Source organism: Meles meles, chromosome 4 (assembly GCF_922984935.1).
Source record: "Meles meles chromosome 4, mMelMel3.1 paternal haplotype, whole genome shotgun sequence".
NCBI lineage: Eukaryota > Metazoa > Chordata > Mammalia > Carnivora > Mustelidae > Meles > Meles meles.
Genome location: NC_060069.1, coordinates 152638845 through 152649215, shown reverse-complemented (window position 1 = coordinate 152649215; position 10371 = coordinate 152638845). Strand labels below are relative to the sequence as shown.

General features: G+C 42.2%; 1 protein-coding gene across 1 annotated transcript in view; it reads left to right on the top strand.

The window, feature by feature from the left end:
• The first annotated feature begins 1350 nt into the window (after positions 1-1350).
• The window catches only part of PAXBP1 (PAX3 and PAX7 binding protein 1), a 34613-nt gene continuing 25592 nt past the window's right edge, over positions 1351-10371 (top strand). Inside the window, exons 1-5 of the mRNA XM_046002111.1 lie at positions 1351-1815; positions 3269-3397; positions 8036-8212; positions 9343-9564; positions 10124-10227. Coding sequence (XP_045858067.1) covers positions 1464-1815; positions 3269-3397; positions 8036-8212; positions 9343-9564; positions 10124-10227 — 984 coding nt within the window. The 5' untranslated portion in view covers positions 1351-1463. The remainder of the gene's footprint in view (positions 1816-3268; positions 3398-8035; positions 8213-9342; positions 9565-10123; positions 10228-10371) is intronic.

The window sequence follows — 10371 nt, the reverse complement described above, 5'->3', positions numbered from 1 at the left end:
AAAGAGCAATTTAGAATTAGCAAAATTACAAATGCACACATTTGGATCTAGTACTTCCAATTCTGTTTCCTTCTCCAGGTGTGACCATTTCCAAAGCTTTCCATTGTGGCATTGAATATTATAGCAAGATGGGAAATAACCTTAATATCAAATTTCATGGGGCTGGTTTAATAAATTATGGTACATTCCAAAAACAGATCGGTAGGCAGCTGGGTGAAAGGAAAGCCAACTTTATGTATGGACGTGAACCAAACTTCAATTTACGTTAAACTAAAAACACAGTTTACATATGTGTAAAAAGGTAATTCATAAAGATACACTTATTTGCTTTTATGTTCATAGAGTATCTCAGGGGGATCGTGAGGATTTTAATTCCTGCGTTACTGGAAAGCTTCTGGGGATGGGTGGGCTCTTTTCACTATACGAAGGCCCTTTGTAACCTTTTGAATTTTGAGACATGAAAACGAATCCACATACACGCACGCACGTGAAGGAAAAAGGCTCAAGTCTGTTGACACGAAGGGTAAGCCTGTGAGTTCAACCTCAGGGTCCCGTACCCTGATGGGGCCCTGCCAGTTTGGACTGTGACGTCTGCGACGTCTGTGACGCAAGGCTGAAATGCATCACAACCAGTCCCACTCATGCAAGCCAATTTCCCTTCCGTTTCCGAAATTAGCTATGTTTCAGAACTGCTCGCAAACTTGGCATTCTTTCCCAAACGCTAAAACACATCTGCTTTGCGCATAACAGAGAAAGGGGCTAAAAGACCAGGCCAGGTAACAATTTATCATAAATGGGATTCGATGCTTTTCAAAGTGCTCTGTAGCTACAAAGATACAGAAATACGAAGTGTGACTCAAGAGAGTTAGTAATAATTACCACAGCACAAGTCAACTTAGTTTGGGGTAGACTATCCGCCCTGGGACCCTATTTTGACTCACCTAACCTGGTTTCTCTTTCTGGCTCCCCCACCCCCTCCCTCTCTTCTTTCCCCTCCTTTCAAACCCCTCCTCCTTCCCCTCCTTTCTCTCCTCCTCCTCCCGCTCTCTTTGCCCCTCCCAGAGCGCGGCTGGAGGTTTCCTCTCGTGACTGACTACTCTGCGTAAGAGCGGAAGACGCACTGCAGCACCGCGGGCCGCGGGCCAACCGAGCCTACTCTCTCCTCTCCGTCTCTATGATCCTCTTTGTGACCGGTCGGATAGCACCGGAGGCCCAAAGTTCCGTGCCAACAGTCCTCCACGCCGACAGAGGACAGCGCAAAAAGCTGACGTTCTCGCGAGAGGCACGGAGAGCTCTCCACGTAGTGAGGGTGCGAGCGCATGCGCGCTCGTTGGTGCGCGGTAGACTGAGGGAAGACGGGACCCGGCTGGAGCCCCAGAGTGTGCGCGTGCGCTGTCGCGAGCTTGCCGCCGCCGGAGCCGCGGTGTGGGAGCGGGTGTGAGACCGCCGTGCGAGCCGCGGGAATGTTCCGAAAGGCCCGGCGAGTGAACGTGCGCAAGCGGAATGACTCGGAGGAGGAGGAGCGAGAGCGCGATGAGGAGCAGGAGCCGCCACCGTTGCTGCCGCCGCCGGGCACCGGCGAAGAACCGGGCTCTGGCGGCGGCGGCGGCGGCGACAGGGCCCCTGGGGGGGAGTCGCTGCAGGGCCCCGGGCTGCTGCCGCCTTCCGCTCTGACCCCGGGCTCCGGGGCTGAGGCCGGGGGCTGCTTCCCCGGCGGCGCGGAGCCCGGCAATGGACTGAAGCCGCGCAAGAGGCCGCGAGAGAACAAAGAGGTACCCCGCGCCAGCCTGCTCAGCTTCCAGGACGAGGAGGAAGGTAACCGGCGCGCTTCGGAGCCCAGACCCCAGGATCCCTACCCTGGGGCCCCCACTTTTAGTCCCCGCATTCCCTGGACGCCCAGCCCCCGCAGCCCGGAACAGAGCCCCTTCGCGCCCGACCTGCTGCACATCTTTCCCCGCCTCCGGCCTTCTGCTCCTGGCGGAGGACGCGTTCCCGCGCCACCACCAGCCTTTTCTTAACAACCGCCTCCTCCTTACCGTCCTCCTGTGCATTTCCTGCTCTGAGGGCCAGGAGCTCAGATCCGTCGTTCTGAGTTTGTCAAGTGGGAGTTCAGTGCCCCCTGTCCTGCTTTTTTCCTGGCGGGTGTGTTTCAGGGTGAACTTGAGTTGGATCTCCTGTCTGCTCTTGGCACGGTCTGAGTCCTCTGCCGGTCACTGTGTCCACGCCTCTGGGGGGATCTGTCCACACATCCTTGACCAAGAAGGCTGGGTTTGTAAAGAGGAATCCTAAATCTGGGAACAGAATCCCCGCAGTTGAAGCTCTGGTTATGAGTGACCTTGGGCCAGTCCCTTGCAAACGCCGAGCCTCAATTTCTCCGTGAAAATAAGTAGGGGTACAGATGTACGGCTTTCCTCGCCTTGATTTTTGGACAATGAAGAGAGACGGTGTAATAGAAATTGAAGGCAATTTATCCAGTCGGGTGCGAGAGGCCAGATTGCAGTGGATTTGGATTTCTGATTATATATGAGCCTTAAATCTAACTTCCCGACCAGTTGCATGTGTGTGTAACCCAATTAAGTGCATGTTGCAAAAAAAGAAAGACTTTTGGATATCTTACTTATATTTTGATGCAAGATTGTCTCATCTTTCCAGGAAGGTGGGCCTTTCTGTTTCTCTTTGGCCTTCTGTTATTTCTTATTTGTTTGAGAGGACCACCCCCCAATTTTTTTTTTTTTTGATGATGCAGAAACTATTCAGTAAAGTGTTTGCATTTGACTTTAAAATTTTCAAGTCAGAGACAGTGGATGCACATCAAAACTTAATTTTGAAAAGTGCTTTGCTCTCAGCTTAGTCTTGAAATAATATATGTCAGATTGTGTTGGTTATAGATTTACTCAGACTTGACAGCTCTCTTACCCAGCATCTTTTGACTTTGGATATCTTTTTTTCTGATAATAAAGTGATTAAGTGCTTTTTCAGTGATTTTTTCTCCTGAGGAAGACAGTAGGACATTGGAAAATTTTGTGTAGTCACAAGTATTAATGCCTTTCAGAAAGTCTCAAATTTGCATTATATGAGGTTAATTTATGAAGTGGACAGCTTTTGAGAGTCTCTGACAGATTTGGAATAATTTCAAATTATGTAATGCTTTGGGGTGTATGAGTATCCATTTGGTGAAGGCAAAAAACACATAAGACCATGTGAAAATTAGAAGGGAAGATACTGTCTGAAATGGTTGCTACAGACTTCATTTAATTTCTTTTCTAAGAAAATGAAGAAGTTTTCAAAGTGAAGAAATCAAGTTACAGCAAAAAGATAGTAAAGTTACTTAAGAAAGAATATAAAGAAGATCTTGAAAAATCGAAGATTAAAACAGAACTCAACTCATCAACAGACAGTAAGTACCAAACTAATAGGATTCATTTGAAATAAAATGAAAGCTCTTTCCACAGGGACTGATTGAATGAATTTGCTGTATATATTATGAACTTGTTCAGTTGATTCTGCTGTTTTCAAAGGTCCAGATCGAGTATTGGTACAGTTTTGTTATTTAATTCTAATACAGTTGCACAGGCACAGTAAATGCTATTTTTTTTTTTTTTTTTTTTTTGTCAGAGAGAGAGAGAGAGGGTAAGCACAAGCAGGGGGAGAAGCAGGCTTCCCTGTTGAGCAAGGAGCTTGATGTGGGACCCAATCCTAGGAGCCTGGGATCATGACCTGAGCCGAAGGCAGACGCTTAACCGACTGAGCCACCCAGACATCCCAGTAAATGCATTTTTAAAAAAGACAGAGTCCTTGCCACCGAAAAGTTTCTGCTGTAACACCTGAATCTTCCTCCCAATTTTCCTGCTAGTGTTCAGATTGCTATTAACCAGAGAAAGGAAGTTTCCCACTTAAGCCCGAGACCCAGATTTATTCCTGTTTAAGATAGTATTGTGTAAATTCCTGTACTTGGATTTTATAGAGACAGGTGTTCAGTTCTTTGGTGGTATTTCCACAGTTAGTTTAATTCTTGCAGAACTTTGAGGAACACCCTTGTTTTTGTTTGTTTGTTTTATTTTGTTTTTTAAAGATTTTATTTATTTCTCAGAGAGAGCACGCACAAGCAGGCAGAGTGGCAGGCAGAGGCAGAGAGAGAAGCAGGCTCCCTGTGAGCAAGGAGCCCGATGCAGGACTTGAACCCAGGGCCCTGGGATCATGATCTGAGCCGAAGGCAGCTGCTCAACCAACTGAGCCACCCAGGTGTCCCGGAACACCCTTGTTTTAATGTTTCTTGATAATACTTTCTCATTCAGCAGCCCTATCAGATACGTGGATGACAACTCCTCAGTGTGAGGCTCCTGCCTACATTGTGCAGACACTTCTCAACACCCTTTCACAACTGAAGCTTAACAGTTTTAAGAAGTTATTTGTCTTAGAGGGAAGTGGATCCATTATAATATCCTGTGGTCTGAGTTATTCTCATGCAAATGCCTTAGGGCAATCTTTTTATTCTGTGGAATTAAGGATAGAATTATTATTTCACGGGTTCTCAGCCTCAGGCTTACTGTGAAAAAGTATGTCATTATATCTCAAATTTACAGTCTAATTTTGGAGACAGCATCACTAAAATGTCTAATTGGAACCAGTGTTTGGCAAAATGTCCAATGAATGGTTTAAAGAGGAGCTGCATTTTTTTTTTAGAGGCAGGAGAAGGAATGTCATATATAAAGTAGAATATGAAAGTGGTTTTTTTTAAAGACTTTTTTTTTTTTTTTTGGCAGAGAGAGATCACAAGTAGGCAGAGGCAGGCAGAGAGAGAGAGAGGAGGAAGCAGGCTCCCTGCCCAGCAGAGACCCTGAGATCATGACCCAAGCTGAAGGCGGAGGCTTAACCCACTGAGCCACCCAGGCGCCCCATGAAAGTGGATTTTTGATCATTTAAATTCCAAAAGATGGGAGAGGGAAGATAATGGGTGTATTACCACATTTTAAAGTGACTAAGTTAAGAGCAAGTACATCTGTCAGGTCAAAGTGGATGATTTATAGAGGAAGTATAGGTTTAAGGTGAAAGGTACTTGTTGACAGATTGTGAAGGATGTTTAGTATCCAGTAAGGGGTTTAGAGTTGCTGTTGGGTGGCTTGCCAAGATGGTGACATGATAAATGCCTTTTGAAACCTTAACCTGGTATTACCATGTAGAATGGATTGGCACAAGGAGAGATTGGAGGCCTAAAACAGTTTTAAAATCAAGGGCCAGCTTTGATCCATTAATAGTGAGTTTAAAAAGGTCGTAGTTGAGTGACACTGAGGCTTTTCTTGACTCAGTGGGAAATTTTGGATGAGTTAAAACTGTTTGCTTATGGGTGTGGGAGAAGAAAGAAAGGATTATTTGAAAGAAAGATTATTTGAAAAAACATTCCAAGGGAAAAATTGGTAGGCTTGATATATATTTTAGCTGTTGGATTTAAAAGAAACAGTCAGACTTTGAACTTTTGTGACACAGTGACAGAGAAAAATCCTGTATTATATATAGAAATAGGGAAGGCAGGTAGGAAGAGGAGTATTTTTAGGGGAACCAATTATTTCAGAGTCTAGGAAACTGCTTTTTTCCCCAAATCTTTTGAAAACCAACTGCATGCAGTATAATAGTGCAGGAGAGGTCAGGAGAAGTGAGAAAGGAGCATTTAGAAATTGAAGCGAGTCTGGAATTTATGAGATCTTCTGTGACCTGTGACCTTTGTGACAAAGACTTCTACCTTTAATAAGTGTACACACAGAGAAGAGGATTTACTAAATAAAATCATAAAGGCCAAAAAAGAGATAGGAAAAGTTTCAAGATGACAATGCTCGTTTGTATGAAAAAGTACCCGAAAAGTCAAAAAGAAAGGACCAAGGAGAGGCCATTGGCAGTGTTGCTATTGTTTCCTTTCTGGAGGAGGGTGTCTGGCAGAAGAGACAAGTCCACTAGCCACGTTCTGTCTGTTTGGATGAAGGAACATCTTTTGCTAAATTGTTCAACAGTACTGTATGAATCTATTGTAGCTTTAGTCATTGGGTTAGCTGGTATGGGAGCTTGGACTGAGAGAAATCAAAGGCTGTTTGCCGGGGTTGAGGCACAAGTTGGTGATGAAGTAGAGGCAGCAGGTCCACACTGCTTTCTAGAAGTTTGTCAGAGAGAGAAGTAGAGGAGAGTCAGCAGAGGGACCATTGGGGTCAAAGAGAAGTTTTTTGATAAGGAGAAACCCGTGTTCATAGACAGAAGAAAGACGAGGGAGAACCTGATCAAGTTTAAGGTAAGGAGAATGTTCATGGGAGTAAGTTTCCTGATTTGGTAGTAGAAGAAATTGAGGATCCCCTGAGAGCCTAGAGAAAGGTTATTTAGTATCTCTTTACAAAGACACCTGGAAGGATAATACGTGTCCACTAACAAAAATCCAGCTGTAACCATGTTGTGCACTTGTATGGGTTTAATCATAAAATGTATTTGCTCGGTCTTTTAAAATATGCAGAAATCATTATCTGAACGTATATGGCTTTTCACAGTTCTATTAAAAGCCATTGATTTAGTTTGGGTTTAGAGCAGAAGGAAATGGGTTGTTTTTGACTCCCATCTAACCGTATCTGTCTGATAAGGTGAACTTTTAAATCTCATAGCATCAGGATGCACGTTAGAAGGAAGGCTTTGGGGGCACCTGGGTGGCTCAGTGGGTTAAGCCTCTGCCTTCAGCTCAGGTCATGATCCTGGGGTCCTGGGATCGAGCCCCGCATCAGGCTCTCTGCTCTGCGGGGAGCCTGCTTCCTCCTCTCTCTCTGCCTGCCTCTCTGCCTAGTTGTGATTTCTCTCTGTCAAATAAATAAAATATTAAAAAAAAAAAAAAGAAGAAGGAAGGCTTTGGCTAATGAGGTAGGATGGTAGATGAGGAAATTGGGGAGCCTAAAACATAATGACCTTATCTTAGTAAAGTATAAAGTGTGTGTGTGTAGGGAAGTGGTATTATCCCTTCGATTATTGAGGGGAACAGAATATGGTTTGAAAAGGAGAGAGAATCTTTGAAACGCTTTTTGGGAGTGGAACATACTAGGGAAACGAGAAGAATATCATATTTAGAATAAACTTGTAATATTTCATTATATTCTTTGGTCTGTTGTGTGCCAGGTTCAGTGCCCAAGGTACAAAACACTTTGATTTTCTTGATTTTTGCCTGTGACTGATGGTGCAGTAGGATTATTAAGTTACAAGGATGTAAAGCTCCGGGAAGTTACACTGATGCCTCCTGGAACTCAGGGCAGGAAAGCAGTGTTACAACTAGTCTTGTGAAAGGCCTCAGAATTAGGAAGCGCTCTGTCCATATGGCAGAATATGGCACTCTGAAGCCCCCGTCCGGGTTTACATGTGGTTGTTTTTAGTGCCACCTGTTCTCTGACTCCTCTCGCTGTCTCAGTTCCAGGTTCCCGGAAAGAGAATTAGGTTGTCTCCGTTTTGGTCACAAAACATACTTGAACATTCAGTCATGGCAGTGGGGTCAGAGTTGGATTGTATAAACGTGGCTTTTGGGTCTTACCCCTTCAGGTGGTGGATGACAAATGGCTGTGAAAGATGAAGATAATCCTGAAGTACTCATTACAGAGAGGTTTATGTGGTCCATAAACACTGTTCATGATAGAAAGTTGCCTCAGAGGGGCTTAGAGTTTAATGAAATGCTCATACTAAGTGAAATAATGCTTCAAAGAGGTATGAACAGTTAGTTACCAGTGGGAGTTTAGAGGAAGAAACAGTTAATTTTGATAAATTTAATAAAATTTTGATAAAATGAACTCAAACCGAAATTGAGCAGAGCCTCCAGTGCACCCCTTTGACCCCTGTTATTTTACTTCCCAATTAATGCCTACTATTGAATATTTCATTTTCATACATCAGTGGTTTGAGTTTTTTATAAATATTTAAAATAGTTTAAACTTGGACAAATTAAGCCTATAAACAAAGAAAAGAGTGCCTACTTAATTTATACATTCTATTTTAAATATATTTTAATAGCTTTTTTTCACAAATGTAGGTGAGCCACCTTTGGACAAAACAGGACATGTTAAGGACACCAGTCAAGAAGACGGGCTAATCATCAGTGAACACGGTGAAGATGAAATGGATATGGAAAGTGAGAAGGAGGAAGAAAAGCCGAAAGCTGGTGGAGCCTTTTCAAACGCTTTATCTTCTTTGAATGTTCTCCGTCCAGGTGTGTATTTGCAGATACTTTTCAGAAATGAAGGAAGCCCCCAAGGAGGGGCCATGTGGAAAGATGGTGAAAGAAGGAGTTAGCTAAGTGGTGTTTCATATGACATTCCTGTTTGAAGCCCAGGTGTTTCCTTTTGCAAATAAAGTGAAAGAACTAGAAACTTCCCAGTTTTTCTAGGTTCATTCTCAGGCACTTTTGTTAATCAGAGCAAATGTGGGGCTTTAAGTAAATGGATAAATGGGACTAAAGTTTTGTGTTTTTTTTAATGTATTTCAGATTTAGACTTAAACTTAATTTTTAGAACTCTACTAAAAGCAAAAGTAATTGCTATTAGTGTTATGCTCCCACACTCTTCCCTTTACTTTTAAGAAATAGTTTGCAAATCTGTTTACTGGGTGACCAGTTTTCCAATAAAAGTGTGTAGCAGGGGAGGAACAGCATAGTAAATTAAGATACGTTTACATGATGGGAAGTTCCAAAGCTATTAAAATAATATTAGACAAGTAGTGAGGCATTAATTTTTACTGTAGGTGAAAGGTCAATTCGATTATGTAGTAGGTTATGCTTTATCTCGTCCATGAATATTGTTAGGCCGTTAAAAATTGTATTTATGCCAAACAACATGGAAAAAACATACTGTGCTTTAATATGAGGCAAAATTAAGTAACAGAGTGATGTATTCAGTATGCTTACAATTGAGTTGAAGATAATTTGCAATAGAAACATGCTATAATGGTTTTTTAAGGTGTGTTCGTGGACACCTTTTTTATTGTTTGCTTTCTAGTTCAGTAATATGATTTGATTACTTTTGTTTATTTCTTAAAAATGAAAAAAAATCACAAAGTTGCTATGGTGGATTTTCCCTTCCCCTCTTTCTCATACATATTGCCATTACATATATATATTTTAGTGTCCGTATAGCAACTTCTAGTTTCCATTTAAGCTAAATTAAAAGTAAATTAGTTCGACTACAGGCACAGTTTGGGAAGCGGGCACCAGCAACTAATATTAGACCATCCCTACGACAGGGTTCTCTTGGTGAGATTATTTTACCCTTCATATTTTCAAGAAACTAGGAAAGTTATGCCTTAATATCTCTGTCTTTCATAATCCTTGCCATATGTTTCCAGGAGAGATTCCCGATGCAGCTTTTATACATGCTGCAAGGAAAAAGCGCCAAATGGCCCGAGAATTAGGAGATTTCACTCCTCATGATAATGAGCCTGGTAAAGGCCGCCTTGTTAGAGAAGACGAGAATGATGCCAGCGATGATGAAGATGATGATGAGAAGCGCCGCATAGTTTTTTCTGTGAAGGAAAAGTCACAAAGACAAAAAATTGCTGAGGAAATAGGTAACTTGATTTAATAAGATAATAAGCCTGTTGCATTGCTGTTGCATATGATTTGCTATTAAATAGAGTCAAACAGAAAGTACCCACATTTACTTAACTATGTTTAATGTTTGAAGACTGTTTTCGTTTGAGTACAAGTGTATTACTGGAATTTTTTTAAAGCAAAAGCAGGATTGTGGTAGCGAATGTTTATTGAGCACTTCCTGAGTAGGCAGTGTTGTGTTAAGCACTTTACGTGCATAAATTTATGTAATCAGCTTAACATTCTTTAGAGGCCTTTAGGTTTTGTTCTTCCCTTTGTTGATTTGATGTCAAGCTCACAGACTAGGAAACCCTCCTAACGTTTTAAGATTATGTAATACTTAGCCTTTTGCTTCAAGGGATACCTTGGCTAAGACAAACAAAGTCAGGAGTATCAAAGGACAGGAGCTCATGATTGACGTTTTAGGAAGACTGAATGAATACCAGTAGTTTGCTTAATCTTTGTAAAGTGTCAGGATAGCATTTCTTCTCTCCCTGCTTTTCTGATATTTAATTTTCTTCACTGCCATGACTGCAGGCATCGAGGGGAGTGATGATGATGCTTTAGTAACTGGAGAACAAGATGAAGAGCTCAGCCGATGGGAACAGGAGCAAATAAGAAAAGGAATTAATATCCCTCAGGTAAGAACTAAAGGATTTCACTTCAAAAATTAAAAAGTAAAGGAAAGACCTTTATTGCCTGTTCTGTTGAGTTAAAAACATATTGCACGTTGAATTGAATCTTTGACACTCATTCAACTAATGTAATTAAGAAAATCACATGAA